This window comes from Tiliqua scincoides, chromosome 3 (genome assembly GCF_035046505.1).
Source record: "Tiliqua scincoides isolate rTilSci1 chromosome 3, rTilSci1.hap2, whole genome shotgun sequence".
Classification (NCBI taxonomy): domain Eukaryota; kingdom Metazoa; phylum Chordata; class Lepidosauria; order Squamata; family Scincidae; genus Tiliqua; species Tiliqua scincoides.
The window spans coordinates 163,083,033-163,105,891 of record NC_089823.1 but is presented as its reverse complement, the minus strand read 5'-3'; the positions used below and the strand labels follow the sequence as shown (position 1 = coordinate 163,105,891).

Here is a 22,859-nt window from a genome sequence, read left to right as displayed (position 1 = left end):
CCTCCTGATTGAACCTGGGCCTGAATCCGCTTCGAATTCACACGTGCGAGTGGCTCACGAGGGGGTTATGAAGGAAAGCAAGGGCTGCCCCAGGAGAAGCACACACGCACTGGGACCAGCCCCACCGCTTACTCAGCGTGGACGTGGACACAGGCGCCTTGTTCCCTATGGGGGGGGGGCTGGAAGAAGGGGCTCTGACCACAGCTGCGGGGGGGGAGGTCTTCAACTCGATTCTCAATTCATCCCACAGGAGGAGCAGCAGCACCATCGTCTAGTTGAGAGGAAGTCCCACTGTGCCAAAGAGGAGCCTCCGGCTGCGATCCTATCCACGCTCTCCTGGGAGTAAGCTTCATTGACTATAGTGGGGCTTACTTCTGAGTAGACAGGCATAGGCTCTGAGGCTGCACTGCTAGCCACCCTTTCCTGGGACTTTAATGGGGCTTACTTGTGAGTAGAGAGGCCTAGGTTTGGGCTCTCAGTGTGCCTGGGGCTCCGTGAGAAGCCTGGGCAGTGCTTGAGCCTCCGCTCCCCGGAGAGAGCCTTGCAGCATCTCCACGGAATGGGGCTGCAGGGCGTGCATCGCGCGGCCTCGCCTGGGTGTGGCGGCCTGAAAGGGTCAGAGGCTCCCCCGCGCTGGAGGAGCTGTGCTGGGGCTCCTCGCCGCAGTCAAGCTCGCCGGTCTCCAGCCACCCTGCCCCCTGCCTGCGGAGCGCTTTCCTGGGCGCAGAGGCGTCAGCAGGTCGTACTTCCCCGCCTGGGGCGGACGCGCCCCGATCCTGGGCGCCCTCGGAGCAGCCTCGCCAGGGGAGAGACAGCAGCGGAGCCAACCCCGGGAGGCGTCCCAGGAAGGCTGGAGACGCTCAGGCGGGCCTGCTCCCCTCCAGGGCTTCTGGCCACGGGGGAAAAGCACACACCAGTGGCCGAGGGGCAGGTGGGCTCCTGTGAGCAGGAGGCCCCCCCTCCTGTGCCTGGCTGCAGCGGGGCCCCCTCTCAGGGTCCCAGCGCCGTCCTCTGAGGCTTCAACTCAGCGAGGATCGCGACCCCTGGGCTGGACCCTGGGCAGGCTTTTCGTGTGCTGGCTGCGCCCGGTGTACTCCTGCGTCCAGACCAGGACTGGAGAAGTCACCACCGCAGGTTTACTCGGAAGCAAGCCACGTGGCGCCCAGTGGGCAGGCTTGCTGCTCCCCAGGAGGTTTGCCTGGGATGGCCAACCCCATTGATCCCAGGCCGGGATGAGGCTGGTTTCTTCTCGGCAAACCTGATAGTGTGCTCACATCGAGGTGCTTCTCTCAGGACCCCCGTCTGCGGCTCGGCCCTCCGCTGCCCCCCCCCCCCATTGAAAAACTGGACTTGCAGTCCCATCCTATGCACATCTACTCAGAAGTTAGTTCCACTGAGTTCAATGGGACCTACTCCCAGGTAAGCATGGACAGGATTGCAGCCTCACAGCCGAATCCTATGCATGTCTACTCAGGAGTAAGTCCCACTGTGCTCAGTGAGACTAACTCCCAGGAAAGTATGGATAGGATTGCAGCTTACTCCCTGGGAGTAAGCCCCATTGACTGCCATGGGACTTACTTCTGAGTAGACACTCCTAGGATGGGGCTGTTAACAAACCTTCCCCACGAAAGAAGCCAAACGTAGCGCGCCATTGCCTGCACTTCCAAGCGGCTCCTCTGGAAGCCAGCAGGTCTCTGGTACCTGAGTCGCTTCTCCAGTAGATCGGGCTCCCCGGGCACCTCTCCTGGCCTTCAGCTTGGGTGGCTCGAGCAGGAGAAGCTCCGGATGGTGCCGCAGACTCTCCTGGAACGAAGAGATCGAGCTGACGGCTGTGCTGGGGGGGGGGGGAGAGTTGGACCAGATCTCAGTCGATCCAGGCTCGATCAGGTTCTTCCTCTCCCGAGCTGGAGACTCCAGAGCCCGAGGCCGGAGCAGCCCCACTGCAGCCCCACTGCTAGAGAGCCAGCCAGCCAACCCCCTCTCCCGCCCACGGGAGCCTGCCTGACTGGGCGATCTCTGTTGGAAGTGCCTGCCCGGGAGAGGCGAGCGGAGGAGGCTGCGCGTTGTTTACCTTTCGCCCGAACCTCTCCTAGTCCTTCCCTCGCTGACCTGCGTTTGAACCTGCGATTAGCAGCGCATCGCCAGCTCTGACTCCTGGTGGTGGCTGCGGATTCCTCCGCTCAGGACCCTGGACGTCAATATCAGCCCCTGTCTTCGGGGTGAACTTAAGGCCAAGGAGAAAGTCTCCTGGATCTGCTCCCATCTGGTGACATCATCTATACAGTATGTGGGTTAACGAGGGAAACCCCCGTCCCCTTTGCGAGGCGCCATGAATGGGTAGAGAGGGGGTGCAGGTAGCCCCTACTGGATTTCTACCCCCCCTTTCTTAGCCAAAGGATACCAGTTATTTGATTTTTTTTTTCTGTAAAAGCAATATATAAATGTTGATGATGATGATGATGAAGAAATCTGGAGATACAAGTCTCCCAGCCATCATTCATTTGCTGATAGGTACCTTCAGCCGGAGTACTTCCAAGTAAGGTCCCTATTAAACCATTTTTGCCCAACGTTGCATATACGCAACAGGGATCAATGTGCACACCAGTGTGCTGGGCAAAATTTAAGATCCAAGCAAGCCAGCAGGATTTTTAGGTAAGAGTTTTTTGTGTTTTTTCTTTTCTTTCAAGAATGGCTGCCAGGAATGGGCCAGGAATCACCAGGGTTGAAACTCGTTTCAAATTTAATACTCAGTCCTAATAGTGATGAAGACAACAGTGCCTTTGAGCATCCAAGGAATTACCACCAGCCCCCTCGTTTCAGAATGCTCCGTCTCCAAAGGACCTCCTCCAAAGCTGATCAAGAAGAATGTCAACTAGGGGACCAGGGAAAAGATCACCAAGCAAACTTCCATCCATCAGTGGATGAAGGAAAGAGGTTTGTTGGACAGATGAAAAAAGTCCTGCTTTGTAAACTGTAATATCCTGTTAAAATTGAATAGGGCAGGCTTAATTGGATTTGGCCTTGCTTGGTGCAAAATATCTCCTTCTGCCAAAGGCTACTTCGACAGAGAGTGGTGGTGGCCATTCTGGAAACTGGTGGTGGAAACTATCAACTGGCACCCCCAGGATAGTAGGGCTGTTTGTCTTTAATGGACTGACAGGGTTTCCTGCAAACTCTGGTCTGGTCAGGTGCAAGAGTGGTGGTGGGTTCTAGCGAAGGGCTTGTGCTTTTTAGAGTTGCAAACATTTCTGGTCTAGCTTTCCCCATCACTGTATCTCCATGTTATCCATGTGAAACTAGCAGAGGTTTCCCCATCATTGTATCTCCATGTGAAACTAGCAGAGGTGAACCAAATCAAGGCTGCAGTCCTCTACACAGAGGCATGGGAGGAAGTCCATTGGACTTACTTCTGAGCAGCCATGGCTAGGATCAGACTGCACTTCTGAATGAAACCTTCTGCACTCTGTCTTCAAATTATTTCAAACTGTAGACCTGGGCTTTTCCACCATGTCTGGATTTGTCTCCCCTGCAGCATCCAGCACGAAGGAGACTTTTGGAAGACTTGTTCACTACTTTGTGACATTTTGGTTTGTGCCTAATAAACGTATTACCCTACTTCTGGATTTATTTTTTCTTCTGGTAATACAGCAGCTTGCCATGTTTTTCTTCCAACTGTAGGGAGAGATTCAATGAGTGAATGTAAGCAACTATAAAAGACATGAGCACAAGTCGCTGTTTTAAGGGCAGGGAGACGAAACAATTTCACCAAGTGGAGTTGTCTTGACTGCTCTTCCCTCCCCCTCCCCCAGTTTTAACATATTGAGGCTACAATCTTAGCCTTTCCTGGGAAGAAGTCTAATTGAACACAATGGGACTTACTTCTGAGTAGACATGCCTAGGCTTGTGCAGTAAGGTAGACCATACCAACTGCTCAGTCCACCTGTGCTCCAAAGCGCTCATTGGGGAGCAGCTGAGCTATTGTTTTCGAGGGGTTTCCTCTGGAGGCAAATTTACAGACCATTGAAATCAAGAGGGCTAGAATAGTGGGGTCTGCTTCTGGGGATAGTGGCCTAGGAGCCCAATCCTAGCCATGTCTACTCAGAAGAAAACCCCATTAGAGTCCATGGGGCTTACTCCCAGGAAAGTGTAGATAGGATTGGGCTGTGAGTCCGGGGCTGCCCTGCTTTTCTTCCTGCCTTCCACTAAGGGCCCAGTTAATAACTGCGTTTCAGCCAGTGGACCACAAAGCGCGACGTGGACTTGCCCAGGACTCGACGGGGCACCCAAGAGTTCGACACCGCAACTCTTCGGAGCTCCTGCCAAGTCTGATCCGCACGAAGTGCCTCCCCCTCGCTCCGAATGACCACAACGCGAGCCCTTCGCTGCAGCCCCCAGGCTCCGCTCCGACGCCTGGTTGCTTGAAGTTCGTCTCGTTGCGACCTCCGAGTAAACACGCACAGGAGGATCAGCCTGACTGGCAGGGGCAATCACGTCCGAATAAACACACACGTGTTTGGGATAGGGACCTTTTTTATGTCGCATTTTGTGCAGAGTTTAGGCTACAATCGTATCCACACTTTCCAGGGAATAAGCCCCATTGAACTTAATGGAACTTACTTCTGAGGAGACATGCCTAGGTTTGGGCTGTTAGACACGTGCTGAAAACAATAACTTCAGATTAAAATTATATATAGGCGCTTACCTGAGAATTAGCCCCAGTGCGAGCCCAATCCTAGCCATGTCTACTCAGAAGTAAATTCCACTGTAATCAATGGGGCTTACTCCCAGGAAAGTGTGGATACGATTGTAGCCTTGCAGCCCAATCCTATGCACGTCTTCTCATAAGTAAGTCCCCATTTTAGTCAATGGGGCTTACTCCCAGGTAAGTGTAGAGAGGATTGCAGCCTGAACGCGGTGTGATTCACTACGAATCGACCTGCGAAGGATCGCGCTGTTGAGGGCTCCCTGAACTCTTCCTCCAAACGGTCGGTGAGCATATCTGAAGCGCGCTCCTTATGAATCGGACTTACACCGGAGTAACATGCTCGGGATCGCGGGTCATGGCTGCAGTCCAATGCACGCTGAAACCCCATGGAAAGGACCGGCAGGCAGTCCTACCTCCGGGCAAACAGGTCTCGCCTTGGGCTACGAGCCTCAGGCTGCGATCCTACAATCCACACGTTCCGGAGAGTAACTCCCATTGAACAAAATGGGACACTTCTGAGTAGACCCGCCTCGGCTTTTTGCAGTCATTTGACTAAGGTTCCAATCCTACACGCGCTTTGATGGGAGTAAGCCCCCAGTGAGACTTAGTCCCGAGTAGACCTGCACAGGCTGGGGCTGCAAGAGGGTCAGTGCCGGGCAAGCAGGCTTGGGATCGGGGCCGTCGCATCCCCGTCCGGGCTTCGCTTTGCGCAGCAGCCGGGCGAGAGCCGGTCCCGGTGGCTGTGCGAGCAGCCCGGGCGCCGCTGCTCGCGTCTGCTCGCCCGCCCAGCCGCAGCGGACCCCTTGGCTCTGCCGCTTGTTGGGGGCGGAGGGTGGAGACCCCGCAGGGCCGGGTGGGGGAGGCGGAGCCACCCGCGGCAGCCGGGGCTGAACTCTGGGTGAACCACTGGGTCGCCCGGACCAAGGTAGAGTGGGTAGGGACGGGGGGGGGAGGCTGGGGCTATAAAGGGGCCGGCGAGGGCGGCGGGAGCAGGCAGGTGCCGCGCCACTGGTGCCCAGCGCAGCCGAGCATGGGCTTCCCCTCCGCCGCCTTGCTGGCCAGCGCCGCCTGCACCTTCGTGCTGCCCCTGCTGCTGCTGCTGGCCGCCGCCAAGCTGTGGGCGCTGTACTGCCTCCGGGGCCGAGACCCCGCCTGCCCGCTGCCCCTGCCGCCCGGCTCCATGGGGCTGCCCTTCTTCGGGGAGACGCTGCAGCTCGTCTTGCAGGTGAGCCGTCGGGCGGGCTGCAGGGACCGCGGGCTCCGCGCCCAGGTGCGCTGCTCCCGGCCGGCCAGTCTGACCCTCTCCCTCTCCTTCTCCCGCAGAGGCGGAGGTTCCTGGAGCTGAAGCGGCGCAAGTACGGGCCGGTGTACAAGACGCACCTCTTCGGGCGGCCCACCGTGCGCGTGATGGGGCCGGAGAACGTGCGCCACGTCCTGCTGGGCGAGCACCGGCTGGTGGCCGTGCAGTGGCCCGCCTCGGTGCGCACCATCCTGGGCGCCGGCTGCCTCTCCAACCTCCACGACGGGCGCCACAAGCAGCGCAAGAAGGCAAGGCGGCAGAAGCCCCGCGGGGGGGGGGGAGAGACCTCCGGGGGAGGCTGCAAGAGGGGGGGTTCTCTGCTTTGGCCCCCAGGCTGAGAGTCCAAGCCTAGTCTTGTCTACTCGGAAGTAAGTCCCATTATAGTCAATGGGGCTTACTCCCAGGAAAGCGTGGATAGGACTGCAGCCTCACAGCCCAAGCCTAGGCATGCCTACTCAGAAGGAGGTCCCATTAGAGTCAGTGGAGCTTACACCCAGGAAAGAGTGCACTGAACTGGGCAACGTGGCTTCCTTCCGCTCGACGTGAACCGAGGCATCCCCTGCTCCCGTCTCGCCGGGTAGGCGGCGTTCTCCGCAGCGGAGCGGAGCGGACTTTCCTCTCCTGGTGATCTGCTTCAGAACGGCAGTTCCTCCGCAGCCCGCTCCCGCGGAATCCAGGCTGGAGTGAACTGACTGCAATCCTATCCTCACTTACTCCATTGAGTATAATGGGACTTACTTCTGAGTAGACATGGCTAGGCTTGAGCTCTCAGACCACAATCCCATCCACACTTTCCTGGGAGAAAGCCACATTGACTATAATGGGATGTACTTCCGAGTAGACCTGCCTAGGACTGGGCTCTGAGTGAGCGTGCATCGGACCAGGCTGAAGGTGGCGGGGACATGGCTGGAAGAGACCAGCCCGGGCTGCTGCTGGGGTTCCAAGGCGCCTTAGTCGGAGGGGAGCGCCAGCACGTGGGCACCGTCTCAGAGAAAGTCCGGCCGGCTTTCCAGCCCCTGGACATCGCCCTGCTGCGGACCTTCCAGGCGGGCGGCTCCTTATTCCCAGCACCATCCGCTGCATGGTGTCTCCTCGGAAGCAAGGCTCCTTTAATGGGCTCAGGTGGCAGGCTTGACAACCTGTATAAGGTGCCCATGGAGCCCCCACTGATTGAATCCAGAGCGCGCCCACCTCCATCCTGATTGCAGGTTGGCTTCCTTGGAATCCAGTCCCACTCTGCACAGGGTGGCCGCTTGAACATCGCTCCTGACTTGGAGGGGCCTTGAATTGAACTCCACGGGAGCTGCCTGGGATCTCCAGCGACTTCCGCCTGGCTTCCCTGGCTCTTGCCCAAACTGCTTTCTCCTGATCAGCTCTTCTCTTCTCCTCCCCTCCCCACCTCCAAGCAGGTGATCATGCGGGCCTTCTCCCGGGAGGCCCTGGAACACTACATCCCGGTCATCCAGGAGGAGGTGAGCGCTTGCCTGAAGCAGTGGCTGGCCAGCAGTTGCTCCTGCCTGCTGGTCTACCCAGAGGTGAAGCGCCTCATGTTCCGCGTCGCCATGCGCATCCTGCTGGGCTTTCGGCCGGACCAGGCGGGAGCAGACAGCGAGCAGCACCTGGTGGAGGCTTTCGAGGAGATGATCCGCAACCTCTTCTCCCTGCCCATCGATGTGCCTTTTAGCGGACTCTACAAGGTAAAGAAGGCTGCTGCCTGGCTGGCTGGCTGGCTGGAAGGGGGGGGAGGAGAGGAGGCAGGTAGCACTGTCCGCAGGAAGGAAGGAGGGTGGACACCTGGGGCTGAGGAGGAGGTGACCAGCCCCCCATATGTGTTGTATGATCTCACTCTGCTTCCAGGGCTTGAGGGCACGGGATGTCATCCACGCCAAGATCGAAGAGAATATCCTGGCGAAGCTGGCAGGGAAGGAGCCTACCAATGGCTACAAGGATGCCCTGCAGTTGTTGATGGAGCACAGGCAGAGCAATGGCGAACAGCTGAACATGCAAGTGAGTCCCCACCCAGTGAGTTGTCCTCCCCTCAGACAGTTTTTGTCCTCCTGCGGCTCTTAATTGGGTTGGGTGGGTCTGCTTGACAGTTTCTACCCAGGCCTCAGAAGTCCAAGTGGGCCCCATTCAAAAATTCATCTCTCTCTCTCTTTCTTCTCTCTCTCTCTGGGCAGGAGAGGGAGATGGTGATCTGGCTGGCTTGGGATTCGGGGGTCAAATACTAAGGGGCCACTTGCAGGCTGGGTTAGAGAGGCAACCTCTTTGCTTAAACTGGATCTGTATTGATTTCTTGAGGATGTTCCCAGCATATAACAACTCTGAGGTGGGTTTCAGAGAGGTGGTTGAATTAAGCTAATGTGTTCTGAATCTTTTTCTAATGGGGTGTGCGTGCATGTGGGGGGGGGGCAGAAACTCAATTAACACTGACCCCAACATTTAGGATCCATGTTGGGGGTCTGCACCTGATGAATTTCTGTCTGCTTTGCAGCTGTTAAAGTCCAGAAGCCCCTCTCTGACAAACCCTTGCTTTGCATTAGAAGAAGGGAGTAAGGGAGGTTGGAACACAATATCCTACTTGCTTCAGGGCATCATGCTTCTATACCAGGGGTTTCCTAACCCTGGCCCGGGGGCCAGATGTGGCCTGCGGAGAGCCTCTTTCCAGCCCGAGGCCAGCCTCTGATCCCCTGAGAGCCTCTGGCCTAATTAATCAAAGTTCCATCTCTAATGTATTTATTTAAATTTTGTATTTATTCCCGCCCCCCCCCCGCCCTTGTCACTATGCCAGATATTTAATGCGGCCCTTTAGCTGAAAACCCGTTCTATACTACTGAAGGCGAGTTCATTAGGCAAACCATATACATATACATGGGACCACAGAAAGCTTTCCTTCCTTGCCACCTTTAATATGCTTTTGTTTGAAATTAGTATCACAGTTTCACTGTCGGGCTCTCTGGCTTTGGGAAGCAAATGCTTCTTCTCAAAGATCACTTGAAGCCCTGCAGTGTGGGTTTTTTAAAGTATAAATTTAACATAAAAGCTACAAAAATGCACATAAAACTTTGAAGACACGGTATTTTAAAACCGTAACAGATTTATCCTTTTGTTCCCCCCTTCCCCCAATGTGGCTTTCTGATAGAAGCTCACTTTGCTCACTATGTATTTCTCTGCTGATGTGCCATGTTCACACTATGAATTGGCCTTCCCAGAATGGCATCTTGTTTAGTGATTAGGTCTGCAGGGATACTGATCAGTGATTTCTTTGAATTGACTGAGTGGTGGAGGTGAATGGGACAGGGAAGTGATAGGGGACAAAGGGCCCAATTGTACCCAGCTTTCCAGCATCAGTGTAGTCACAATAGAGCCCTGAGGTAAGGGAACAAATGTTCCCATACCTTGAGGAGACCTCGGTGACTGCCTCCCCATCACAGGATGCAGAGCACACCCCATTGGCACAGCTACACCAGCACTGGAAAATTGGATAGGATTGGGCCCGAAGTCTTGCACTGTATCTCAATGGCACCACCTCTCCTCTCTCTGATGGTGCAATGGGTGCTGCCACCAGTGCTGGAGTTTAGGGTGTGAAACTGGCCAGGTAAGCTTTCTGATGGGTGTGGACCCCTGGCCAGCACCTGATCTAGCTGACCTCCGATGCCACCCTGGGTGTGGGGTGGAAGTAGAGCAAACATTTAAGAATGTAAGCCAGGGTGAACACATCATTTCAAGAACTTGGCAGGAAGATATGAGTCAATCTAGGCTTCTTTGCAAAGTCAAGGATCACCCTCTTTCTCTCCCTGCCCATATTTTTAAATTCACTTGGCTGGTTCTTGTTAACATTCATATCCTGACACTCTCTCTTTCTCTCTCCCCCCCCCCCCCAATTTTATCCCAACAGCTTTTTGTAGTGTTGGTAAACTGATTGAATTTTAAAATCAGCTTCTCAGTTAATGGGGCATTGTTGAATTGAATAACTGATTAATCAACTTCTTGCAGCCCTAAAGTCTATTTCCCATGAATGTGTTTACATCAAGGCTTCTGTACTATGTATACAGACAATACAACAGGCTAGAATCACTCTTCAGTTTTTCTTGGTGGTATATGCTCCAGTGTGTGTGAATGTGTGTGTGTTTGGAGGGGGGAGGGTTTTTTAGGCATGTGTTACCAAAGACTGGTCTTCATTGGTAGGTCTGTTTCTGAGCTATACTACTTAACAGTGCAAGTTAGGAGTTGATGTGGTTGAATGCTGCTCCATATCAAAGTCTTTCTACACAGAGAAAAGTAGACATTTTCAGTCTCGGCTGGTTCTTGTAACATTTTCACTTATGCCATATTTGTCTTATCCACCACTTTCTTTCAATTAGCAGTGTGGGTGTCAGGGTGCAAAGAGTGGAATGCAATGTGGTTGTATAGATCAGAAAAGGATACAGAATATATCATCTGTCCATGTATGCATCTAAGGAGAAGGAGTCTGGGATGATGACTGGATGATGGGGGAGCCATTTTGTCATGTGGGGAAGGATTTTTTTTTTTGGGGGGGGAGGGAAACAGTAGTAGGGAGATGCTTGGAACCAGTGGCATACAAAGAGGTTGGCGGAGGGGGTACCTGTCCCCAGGTACCAGACTGTAGGAGGGTGTCTGAGAGGCTTCTCAAGAAATTTTTAAGAAGAAAACCTATTTTTCTTTTCAGTTGTTTGGTATGATTTTATATGATTTTATATGATATTTGGTATGATATACCATTGGTATACCAATGGTATATCTTACCATAGTATACCAATTGGTATGGTATACCAATGGTATACCATATGGTATGGTATACCATTTGATTTGGTATGATTTTATATGAAGTTTGGGACCAAAAGAAGAACTGGTAAAATGCAGGCAAATAATTTTCTGTTTCTTGCAGGAATTGAAAGAATCTGCAACGGAGCTTCTCTTTGGTGGACATGAGACCACAGCCAGTGCTGCAACATCCTTGATTACTTTCCTAGGTCTTCATCCTGACATCCTTCAAAAAGTGAGAAAGGAGTTGCAAGAAAAGGTGAGGGCCGCTGGAAAGAAAACACCACAGTGTGTGAAATGGATTGCTCTGAGCCAGTGGACAGTGTCTGGGACACAGAGCTAGGAAAGCAAGATTCTGTGTTGCTGGTTCAAAGGACAATCTTATAATGTGTTGGGCATATTAAAATGCTATGTTAAGGTCCTGTTGCTTATTCCCTTTCCCAGTGTCTGCTCCACCACTGGCCCATGTGCATGTAAAATGGGACTGCAATATTTAATTAATCTAACTTGAATATGAATGGGTTTAAATGGGTTTGACTGACCACCAATAGCCCTGCTCCGTGTGAAATGGTATCAATGTTTCCTTTTTTAAACAAAGATGGCCGGCACCATCTTGAAAGGGGCATCCTCCTTTCTCTCACATAGGAGGGAATGCTTTTCCCCAGCTACAGTGTGGGTGTGGTTTAACTAAAAGTGTACACTTTTATAACTACTAGTGGGGTCAATATGCAAATCTATATAGAAATAATTCACTGACATTCATATGATCAGCATAAAATTCTTTAATAGAGTGACAGTCCAGGTATAAAGACCTCCCCTGCACATGTGCGTAATGCTGACTCTCTGCTGACACACATTGCTTCCATATATAAATATGCCAGGAAATAAACCATATGGGCAGAAATCTTGATGTGGGCTTAGACATGTGTGGGAAGCAGCACATGTAAAAGTAGGTGTACATTAATGCTGCTTGAAGTAGGCAAAATTAGAGTTCAATAGGTGTTGACTATGGCCACACTTGGGGTACAATCCTATCCAACTTTTCCAGCTCTGTGCCAATGGGTTGTGCATCCTGCAGTGGGGTGGTGGTAGTGATCAGGGTGATCTCCTGGTGGTAAGGGAATTTTTTTTCATTACTTGGGGCTGCACTGTGGCTACATTGGAGCTGGAAAGGTGGATAGGATTGGGCCCTCAGTCTGAGAGGTCATTCTTTACAAACTAAACACAATCCTATTGTCCAACTGCACGAAGCTTAGCTCTGCAGGTTCTGGATGCTGGATAGGTAGATTTCATTGTATTTCTCTTCTGGCACCCATGACACACCTTTTGCTTCTAGGGATTGCTAAGCAACATAAACCAAGAAAAGCATTTGGAAATGGAAGTCTTGGAACAGCTGAAGTACACTGGCTGTGTCATCAAAGAGACACTCCGGCTGAGCCCCCCTGTTCCAGGAGGCTTCAGAGTGGCTCTCAAGACGTTTGAACTAAATGTAAGTAGGAGATCTAGGTCTCCATGAAGTCATTACGTAATATCGGTCCTACGCATTGCTTAGAGTAGTCCTTTGAATTTGGAACTTTCTTCTAATCATTTAGTATCGCACCTGAAGACTGCAGTAGTAAGTTGCCCCATCATACTATAATCTGAAAGGGTCATCGCTTCTGTCTCTCTCAAAACTCCAAGGCAAGATAACTTTCAACAGCTGTAATTTTTCTGTAGAAGAAGCTGCATCTGTCCAATTTCAAGTCTGTTTCCGCCAAATGGGTTAACCTGGCTGTTGAGTAGTTGCATTCTATAAACAGAGCTTGTACAGCGACAGAAGATATGTCCTTTTTGTATGGTTCAAGTTCCACAGACTTTGTATCAGGTCTACAGAATTCTGAAGTCTCTTAATGGCCCCACATGTGATCAAGCATGTCCAATGGTATGAAAATTGAACAAGCAATATGTTTCCACCCGCCTGCTGGTCTAGTACATCAAATGAGTAAATAAGGAGGCTGACATCTCCACCTGGTTCTTGGAAGAATACTGATAGTCAGTGGTATTTGATTGTATATGTGGTAATTCGTTTCCATTCTTGCATATACCTTGATTCTAACTACTGTTTCGTTTTGGACATGTATATGTTCCCCAAAAGGAAGTCACGATAATAGAACTAAGGTCAAAAAATGGCTTAGGCTTGGGTGGGTTTGGAAGACAAGAGTGCTTCAATTCATTTGGGTTGTTATTTTGTATGAATTTCTTTACAGGGGTACCAGATTCCTAAAGGCTGGAATGTCATCTACAGTATCTGTGACACCCATGATGTTGCAGAGCTCTTCACCAACAAAGATGAATTCAACCCAGACCGCTTCATGACCACTTTCCCAGAGGATGCCTCACGATTCAGTTTTATCCCTTTTGGAGGAGGCTTGAGAAGCTGTGTGGGCAAGGAGTTTGCCAAAATCCTCCTCAAGATCTTTACTGTGGAGTTGGCCCGGAACTGTGACTGGCAGCTTTTAAATGGACCCCCAACAATGAAGACTGGCCCTATCATGTACCCAGTGGACAATCTGCCTACAAAGTTCACAAGTTTCAATGGTCAGGTCTAACGAATGGTCAGGTCAAGTTTCAATCGTCAGTGTCTTGGGATTCCTAACTTAAATTCTGGCATACAACAGCTTTTTATAGTGCCCTAAATCAATATTAAATATTTAACTTTATAAATGTGTAATAGTTATTTATAAGTGGTTTTCTAAGAATATTTAAAAAAAACTTTCATATGTTAAACTTGGTGGATTTTTTTTAAAGCAAGCACTGTAATTATGGGTCCTTGGGATTCATAATTGGATAATTTTATTTCTATAGAAATAAAGTTTCCTAACATTTTAAGCCATTTCTGCCCAGCATTGCATCTACGCAACAGGGATCAAATGTGTACATCTGTGGGCTGCGCAGAAATGGGTTAAGAATCATATTCAAAGCTTGTTTACTAATTAAGTTGAAGGTGTTTAGGAACCTGTATGTGTATCCAGACACCTGCTCAAAGTGAAAACCTAATGCAATGAACTGTGTGTATATCGTGAACCAAAAAGCCATAATGTGGTTTGGTGACAAAATAAATGAAAATTCTGAAAAATACCATGCTGATGCTTGGTTCTATATATTATGGGAAACTGGATGGTGTTAAACATGGGTGGAGGATGCTTGAAGTTAAGTCAAACATCAGATTCTGAGCACATTTGACCTACATGTTAACTGCAAGTTAACATACAGGTTCACTTGATAGCTGTGGAACTTGTTTCAAATACGATTGTGCTAGGGCGGTACAGGAGCATGGCCAACCTCTTGATTGTCAAAACTCTACCATATGGACCAGAGCTACCCCACTGCTTTAAACTACCTAAAGACAACATTTCCTAGCAGGAAGGGCATCATGGGAAATTCCATGAGAAGCACAAGAAAACTCACATGGCAATTCTACAATGACTTATTTTAAGCTGAAATATTCCTGTTGGTCTACATGTTAGCACTGGGGATAAAGTATCCACCTGCGATTTGTATCATCTGGTGAAACATCTCTGCTTTCCCCCTCCCATTTTTAATCACCTCTAGGGTTTCTGTGCTGTCTCAGCATCCTGAAAAGGCTGCAGAGTCTTCCAAATGCATTCACCAGTGTGGTGGTGTTGACCTTCTTGAATCCCTGTGGTTCACCTGCCCCACCTTGAAGCAGGTGATAAGCTGAAGCCGAGCTATTCCATCTGCTCTGAGTGTAGGAGGATGGAGGCCAGAATGTGAAACCAGATCAGAGTGAAACACCTGGACTGTTGTGGTTCTTGAAAGATAGAACCTTCTTTCAATTGTAAAAATCCCTATGGGGATTTAATCAGCCTGCCTATGTAAACCGCCTTGAATAAAGTCTTGAATAAAGACCAAGAAAGGTGGTATATAAATACCTGTATTATTATTATTATCATCTTGCTAAAAGATGCCAAATCAAAGTTGCCAAAAAGTTACTCAATTTAAGGGACTTCCTGAACTTTGGGGACTCCTGTTCACCTGAGAGGAGGGTTTTTCTCAAGGTGGCTTTTTCTGTCTGGGCTCTCTGGCTTGGCATGGTGGCAGTGAGACCCACCTTTCCCCAGTTTCCCAGTTAAAAGGAGGAAGCAGCAAAATGCATCTCGGTCAGTAATCAATAGGCACTCTACCCTTCTTGCCCTCCAGCTATCCTTTCACTTTGTCATGGGATTTAGGCTACAGTTCTATGCTCAGTTCCATTGAACTCCATGAGACTGCTGAGTAAACATGCTTAAGATTACCAAATGCTGCCTATCCTACTACTTCTGTGCTCTAGTTTTCTCTCTCCAGTTGAAACAATTGTTTCTAAATTGAAAAACTTAACCTGTTGAGGACCATCTGTATCAGAAAGGATAATGCCTATGCTAATAAAGAGGCACATACCTTGCTTACAGTGAGATGCAGGATAGCAGTTCTGAATGTCACATTATACACTTTGATATCTCCTCCCATCCCACCCGTCTGCTAATGTAACTGAAAACCAACTGCAGGCATCCTTCTAATGTAGCACACAAGCATGACCATGATGGATAAAATGGCCCAGGAATGACCCTCTGAACCTTGGCTAACCTTAAAGGCTGAAGTTTGGTTGCATTTCTGCACTGGCTATGGTCATGGCTTTCACTAAGCACCAAAACATTAACCAAGGCAATTCAGTTGTGTCAATAGTAAAGAGCACAAAGTTTCTCGCCATACATCACTCCCACCACACAAATAAAGCACATGCTGTTGAACCTCTGGGTCCTCTAGAGAACTCGATAGATGTGACTTTCCCTTTCTTTCCTTTCTGAAGGAAATGGAGATTCCAACTTGCTCGCTCTGCTGCGAGGCCATTGCCCAGCTTGCACTGATTTCAGTGGCATTTGGATTTCACTCAGCTAGCAAGGTTTCTTGCAATGTTAGTTTTCTCTCTCCCTGTGCATAAGCTATTTTAGCCTCAGAAAACCTGAGTTAATGATTCATGCAAGTTGCAATAGGTGGGGTTGATTTCATACCATAAGTTTAAAGTGACAGGGTGGTGCTTATTTATTTAAAATATTTTTTATAATTAATCTTCTTGTGCAGGAGGATATTTCCAAAAGTCAGAGAGTTTTTTTCATCTCATATGCCTTTAGAAAGCATTCTCCTCATACTTTCAAGGAGCTGTATCTAAATAAAATTAAGAGCAGGCTGCAATCTTGTATGCGTACTTACTTGAGAGTAGGCTTAAGTGAACTCAGTTGGAAATACTTCTGAGTAGACAAGCATACGCTTGGGCTTAAGTTAGTCACACCTAACATGGTCCCCCAATTTAAATGGTGCTGAAACATGACTAACTTCTTTTGGATACAACCCAAGGTATGAATTTGCTGTTATAGATTCTTTAGACATGGGAGGATGAGCATGCAGTTGGAAGCAACATGCCAATAAGAGACAGTTCCAGTGTTCATCTTTCTGTCTGACATGTGCATATTTGTTTATGCCAAAAGTGTGATATCAACGAAGAGGTCTTGCACAATTAGCCTTCATCATCAGAAAAAGTCACAATTTGTCACTTTACTTGCTCAAGGAAACAGTTGTAATCGGTGTACATTTAGCTGGGCAAAATAACAAAGTAAGTGGTTCATAACTAGCTGTTTAGTGATCTGCTGAATTGGTGTGATAAAGGAATTGTGAGAGCCTTTGACAGCCTTTTGCGCCTAACACCAGAACTCACCAGGCCATCAAAAACTGCTTTGTACCTCCCTGACATGTACCAAGAGTGGTTTGAGCTGGGCAGTGGCAGTGGGGGGAGCAGACAGCTCCACTGAGAAACAAAAGGTCCAAGATTACTCACTGTTTTCTGGGCAGGGTCTACATTCGAATTGATTTCAACAGCACCCAGCTGGTTTGGTTGCTGGTGGTACCTACTACTAGATTTAAAAAACCTGTGTTGTTGATTGTGATTGGCAGTGTGCTTCTTGGTTTGGAGACAAACTGGAAGGATAAGCAAGCATTACGTTTGCTACTAGATATAATGTAGATATGAGAAAGGCCTTTCAAAAGTACCATCTGCAATGTTGCTGCAAATTGGATGCCTGAAGTAATTAAAATCCATGTGTCATTTCAAAAACTTTCCCAAAATTCCCATTCACAAATATTCTGAATGAATAACAGGACATTAAAGAATGCTGAGATCAGTGCTAGTGAATGCTGATTTGAAAAAAACTAATGTGTGACATTACACAAGTACAATGCTATAAATCCTTCCACAAAATTGGTGAAAAAAGATCTTGTGTGGTTGAAATGTTTGGCATCTTGATTTTTCCTATGGATTTTTTTTTGGTACAAACTTGCAAAAACAATCACCCTCAACCAGCACAGGGCTCTTCAATGTGCTGCTCTCCTTTCTTGCTCATCTTCTGCACTTGATGTAGGAATCGCTGTCCACAGCTCTCCCCAAATTCTGCACTGTCAGGATATTTGTTCTGCTTTTGGGTTACCACCCTTTCCCTGACAGAAGTGCTCTGTTTTCAACAGTGAGATGGCAGGCAGAAAGCCAGCACGTGCCAATGTTCCAAAAGTTGCCAAGAATGGTGACATTAGAGGACATCTCTCACATTTGTGCCTCTCTAGCACCTGTCAAAGGCATGATTATTGGTTTCCATCCTTACTTGATGACTCTGTAAGTACTAGTCTTATTATTATTATTATTATTATTATTATTAACAGTATTTATATACCGCTTTTCAACTGTCTTGTACGTTTTCCCCCATATTTATTTATTTTAAAAAATTATATACCATCTCCCCCATGCTGGAGCAAATGCCCAAGGCAGGTTACAGAGTTCGACGATAAAATATACAATATATAAAAACAATACATTTGCAATAAACAAGAAATTTTTTGAAATCCCTCACCACAAATACATGAGGGAAGGGGAAGTTTTTAACACTCCCTAGAAGGAAGTTTCATAATTGTGGTGCCATTAGAGAGGGACAGAGGCATTCCTTGTAGGCACCCCAGAGGCAGCACTTTGTAGGAGACTCCCCTCAGATGCACTAAGAGGGTGGGCCAAAATGTATGGGATAAGGCAGTCCCTCAGATAACCTGGACCCAAAATATGAATATATTATGTAGCAACATAAACGTCCCAGAAACACTGTACTGGACTGAGCACTTTGTGACCACTCCTTCCTTCTCAGAGGTGGTATCAATGGTTGGTCAGGTTAGGCACTGGTCAAGGACCCATGCCCATCAGAAGGTCTTCTAGGCCAGACTGAGTCCTGAGCCTTTAGTACTGATGGCAGCCATAACACTTAATGTACCATGCCGGGAAGGGATCCCATGAGGGTCCTAGTGAAGTGCTTTGCCCCACGTCTCCCAGCAACTCTCACTAACCCTGTTCTTTCTATGGGCCCCAGCTTCTGTTCGAGGGGCAAAAAGATCTGAACGTGAGGGCAAAATCCAGAAGATGCATTTTAACACTGCCAAATGTATGTTCTTTTCAAATTGCATGATTTCTAGGACTATCTCATGAACATTTTGAAATGAATCTGATGAAGATTAGTGCAGGTGAAAAGGAGGTCGCCAAGTGGAAAGAAAGAAAGAAAGAAAGAAAGAAAGAAAGAAAGAAAGAAAGGCTAGACTGGTCTGCTTCTGTGCCTTCCATAGAGGTTTGACATGTAGAAATGAGCAGATGGAGCTTTTTATAGAATGGAGTTAAATGTGCTTAACTGCTGTAGATTATGGCTTAAAAAGTGAGTGGCAACAGGGGCTCAAAAAGAACTTCTTGCCTGTTTTCTAATGGAGCTGGAGGCCCTGTTTCTTCCTAGCAGAAGCTCTGGTCCTTTGACAACATGCAGGAGAGAGACAGGCAGACATTGCATCAGAACAGGAGCACTGCTGTGTGACCACTGGGCCCCAACAAACTATACCTGCCTATTACTCTGCTGTTAAAGGAACAGAGCATCAGTTAGCAAAAAAAGATGGCAGCCCCTTGGCAAGCTAAGATACAATTTTATGCGATTTGAGGTCTCGATCATGCAAGCTGGCTTGCAATATGCTAACAAAGCTTTGCTCACATTGTGACCCCCCAAATATCACAGGTCCCAAGCACTCAGCAAAAGTGCTTCTTTTGCTCCTGGTCAAGACCACAAAAACATCTACATTGAGTCATTGCTTTCCAGGACCTGTCCACTAACTATGGCACTCTAAAGGTTTAATAGCAGCAGCAGAATTTTGTCAACAAAATTCAGCAATAAACATCTATGACTTTCTGTTATTCCCATCCTGAGTTTTCTTTTTCTGCCCCTGGCAATAGCTATTCTTTATAAGCCCACATTTAATTCTTTTATTGAAAACTTCCTGCTGGAAAGCATAGAAATTCGAAATGTATTGAAACAGCAATATCTTCAGGCAATTCTCTTGTTAACTGCTGACAAATATCCTGTATTCAGATGTTCAGAACCTGATTTAAGTAACTGCATTTAGAGAGAATGCAGTTCCCAACTCCAGTGAAACTCTTTTCCATTTCTTTTCCCATCTAAATGGTTTCACTTAGCAATTAGCTGAAAAACCAGACTTATCTTTTCACCAACTGCACAGTGCCCTTTATTAATTAAAAATGGGCACATCAGGTGACCAGAAAGTTTAAATGCATCACCAGAGGCGTAGCTAGGTCATTTGACACCTTGGGCCCATAAATTTTTGTCACCCCATACGACATAATTAATTAATTAATATTTATTTATTTATTCACATTTTTATACCACCATTCCTCTAAGCAGCTCAGGGTGGTGTACATGGTTCCTCCCCTTATTTTGTCCTCACAACAACCCTGTGAGGTAGGTGGGACTGAGAGATAGTAATAGTCATGACATGAAATTAATAATAATAATGGTCAGAAAATAAATGCAGTGAATATTTCCGCACAAGCAATGGATGAAATTCTGCATCAAATGGTACATAACATGATGGTATTACAGGTGCAGCCTATTTATCCATGGATTTTTTATCTGCGGATTTGTCTCAATGGGCTGGGGGAACCGAAAGTCACACACACCTTTGCCTCCTTTGCCCTGCACTGGTGTCTCACTCCATTTCCAGGCAGCCCAAAACACTGCAAAAAGGCTCTGCCTCACCCAGGCAGGGAAATGGCCCTAGAACCCTGGAAGAGGTTCCCCTTGCAAAGGAACGCTAACACTCCTGGAGCCCCTGAGCCAGCAAAGAGGTTGAAGAGGGGAAGTGGGGACCGAAAATCTCTGTAGCCAGAACACGTGAAGCAAGGTGGAGCGCTCTTGCGCTCTCTCTCTCTCTCTCTCTCACTCACTCTCACACAGGGGCAGGTGTGGTAGCAACAGAGGGGATTGCTTTAAAAAACCCAGGGAGTGTTTGCCAAATTCCCTCCCCCCCCACTGAGATGGTGTAGGCAATCACCAACACAAGCAACCCCCCCCCCCATGGTGTAGGCTATCACGGACACAAACAAGCCTGGCGTCTAGCCTAGATGCCTTTAAAAGGGGATTGGACAAGTTTCTGGAGGAAAAATCCATTACGAGGTACAAGCCATGATGTGTATGCGCAACCTCCTGATTTTAGAAATGGGTTATGTCAGAATGCCAGATGCAAGGGAGGGCACCAGGATGAGGTCCCTTGTTATCTGGTGTGCTCCCTGGAGCATTTGGTGAGCCGCTGTGAGATACAGGAAGCTGGACTAGATGGGCCTATGGCCTGATCCAGTGGGGCTGTTCTTATGTTCTTATGTTCTTAAGCCTTCCCACCAAGCAAAGCATGAGATATAGCCTACAATGCTCTCCACACTTTCCTGGGAGTAAGCCCCATTGACTGGAATGGGGCTTACTTCTGAGTAGAAATGCATAGGGCTGGACTCTTAAAAGGTCAGCATCCCATGTGAAAGAAGTCAGGCAGCTGGCAACGGGGAGGGCTGAGTACAGAGTGGAGGGGAGGGGATTGATAACAGCTGCCTTAGTTTCCTTCCATAAGGATCAGGCTGTAGCGTATTTGCGTAACTCTATGGGATTGAGCACAACATGTTTTTTGTTAATCGCGCCCAGTCACGGAACAGAACTAACTCGGATAAATAGACTCCACTTGTATTCCTAAAAGCCACAATTTCCAGAGTTTTGATCACTAGGGTGTCATCCCCTCCACCAGGATGTCTCATTGGCCTGTTTTGAGTTAAGGCAGTGGTTCTCAAACCTTTAACACTGGGACCCACTTTTTAGAATGACAATCTGTCCAGGATTCACCAGAACTGGTGTCATGGCTGGAAGTGACATCATCAAGCAAAATAAAATAATTGTAAATAATTAAATTAAAGAAAAACAGATAATTAAATAAGGGGAATCCAGCCCTGTTCCACCAAGTGAATTTTCTCTGTAGCCTGCCTGCAAGAACACCCCCCACAAAAATATCACTGAAATTTTCAGCCCTCCCCAGTGCCTAGCTCAGTGTAAATTCTTATATTTCAAGCACCCTGCACATGCCCAATCTCATCTGATCTCGGAAGCTAAGCAGAGTCAGGCCTTCTGGAACATTTGTGGAGCTCCACTTTCATCAGATCGGGATCATGCAGCTAGCCTTGCATTCCCCTTTGCCTGACTTGACCACGAGCTAAGGCACGTTTGCCTACTCATGAGTAAATGTGACCTTGTGGCTTACTTTCTCTTTCCATAGGGCTCAATACATTCGTCTGCTTGGAGGGAGGGACTTCCTTTTTGGGTGTTTTTTTTGAGGCTGTTTTCATTGGATAGGAACCATTCTGGTGTCCTTGGATTCCTGTCAGGCTGCCCTTTCCGACAAACTATGGCAAGTTTGCCTACTCGCTAGTAAACGTGCGATATGGCTCGTTTCACCCTATTTTCCATAGGGTTCCATGCATTTTTTTTGTTTCTAATTTTTTGGCCATAACATTTGATGGAAAGGAGATATTTCAATCCGGTGTTAAGACTTTTCCCCATTTATGCCATGCCACAGAAAGTATCATCAGCTTAATTTCCACACATCAGACTTATGACGAAGGCACAGAAGTAGGGACAGAAAGAAGATCGTTTGGTAGACCGATTTGGGATCAGAAGAATTTGCTTCCATAGTTGAGTGTGCAATTTTGTACAAAAATTTTATTTTCCTTGACAGGGCATCTGTGTCTCTAATAAGTGAACAGGCACAAGTCATCTGGTGAAGGTTCTATGAAGATATAGTTGAATTTTGCTCATCATGCAACTGTTAAATGTATAGGAGCCTTTGCAAAAAATATATATATATGTGGTAGCTTGTAGGAAGGAGTGATATGGGGAGGCTATCAGAAGTGGTCTAATGGGAAGAAGCTTCAGTGAGGAACAAACACTGTGGGTTGGGAAAAGGGTAAGGAAGGGTAGCCTTCATGATGGAAGACAAACAATAAACTGTTCTTTAAAGAGAAAGACAAGAATTTGAAAGGTGAATGAAAACCTCTTAATCGTTTATTGCCCAATAAAGATGAAAGCAAAAAAGATAACTCCACAAGTCAGACACTCTGCTTGATTGGTGAATGTGTCACATGCTTGAAACATTTCATGGTTCTAAATACTTCTCTAGGTTTGTTGTCACTTCTCAGGCAATGCAGAAAACAAACCCCATTGTGTCATTTTGATTAAACAATGCCACCTTGATAGTACCCTCCTTTAAAAAAAATAATCGCCAAAAGGTTGATAAAGTTCTGATTGATTTAAAGTTGAAGAAAGCCAACAAAAGATTCTAAATCACAAAACACATACACAGAAGTCTTAGCCTTGCATTCTGGGTGGTTTGGGTATAGTTTAGCAAGAGGGCAAAAAGACGGCAAATAATGCACTACTGGGATTCTGTTTAGATTGTCCCACTGAAACGGTTTCTTGTCCGAAAACAAAACTTTTTCTGCATTACATTCCTGAGAAAATACGTGAATTAACAAATATAAAAGATTTGACCATTTAACAAGATGAGCTTTGGTTATTATAAGCTACCCATCCAAAATAACTCAGAAGTCGCTCTAGGAGTAGGTTTCCATGTTACTGC

The 22,859-nt window shown here is 47.8% G+C and overlaps 1 protein-coding gene across 1 annotated transcript; it reads left to right on the top strand.

The window, feature by feature from the left end:
- The first annotated feature begins 5,735 nt into the window (after positions 1-5,735).
- CYP26A1 (cytochrome P450 family 26 subfamily A member 1) lies at positions 5,736-13,378 on the top strand. The gene is made up of 7 exons (XM_066621066.1): positions 5,736-5,930; positions 6,029-6,253; positions 7,415-7,702; positions 7,863-8,012; positions 10,915-11,049; positions 12,127-12,279; positions 13,037-13,378. The coding sequence occupies exons 1-7, from the start codon at positions 5,736-5,738 to the stop codon at positions 13,376-13,378; spliced, it is 1,488 nt and encodes a 495-aa protein (XP_066477163.1).
- Positions 13,379-22,859: the final 9,481 nt, after the last annotated feature.

What these genes read in the sequence shown, in the direction of transcription:
- CYP26A1 (XM_066621066.1), top strand. Translation starts at nt 5,736, where the DNA reads ATGGGCTTCCCCTCCGCCGCCTTGCTGGCCAGCGCCGCCTGCACCTTC. An exon ending in GCGAACAGCTGAACATGCAA is followed by an intron (nt 8,013 to 10,914) that starts GTGAGTCCCCAC and finishes TGTTTCTTGCAG; the next exon opens with GAATTGAAAGAATCTGCAAC. An exon ending in GAAAGGAGTTGCAAGAAAAG is followed by an intron (nt 11,050 to 12,126) that starts GTGAGGGCCGCT and finishes TTTTGCTTCTAG; the next exon opens with GGATTGCTAAGCAACATAAA.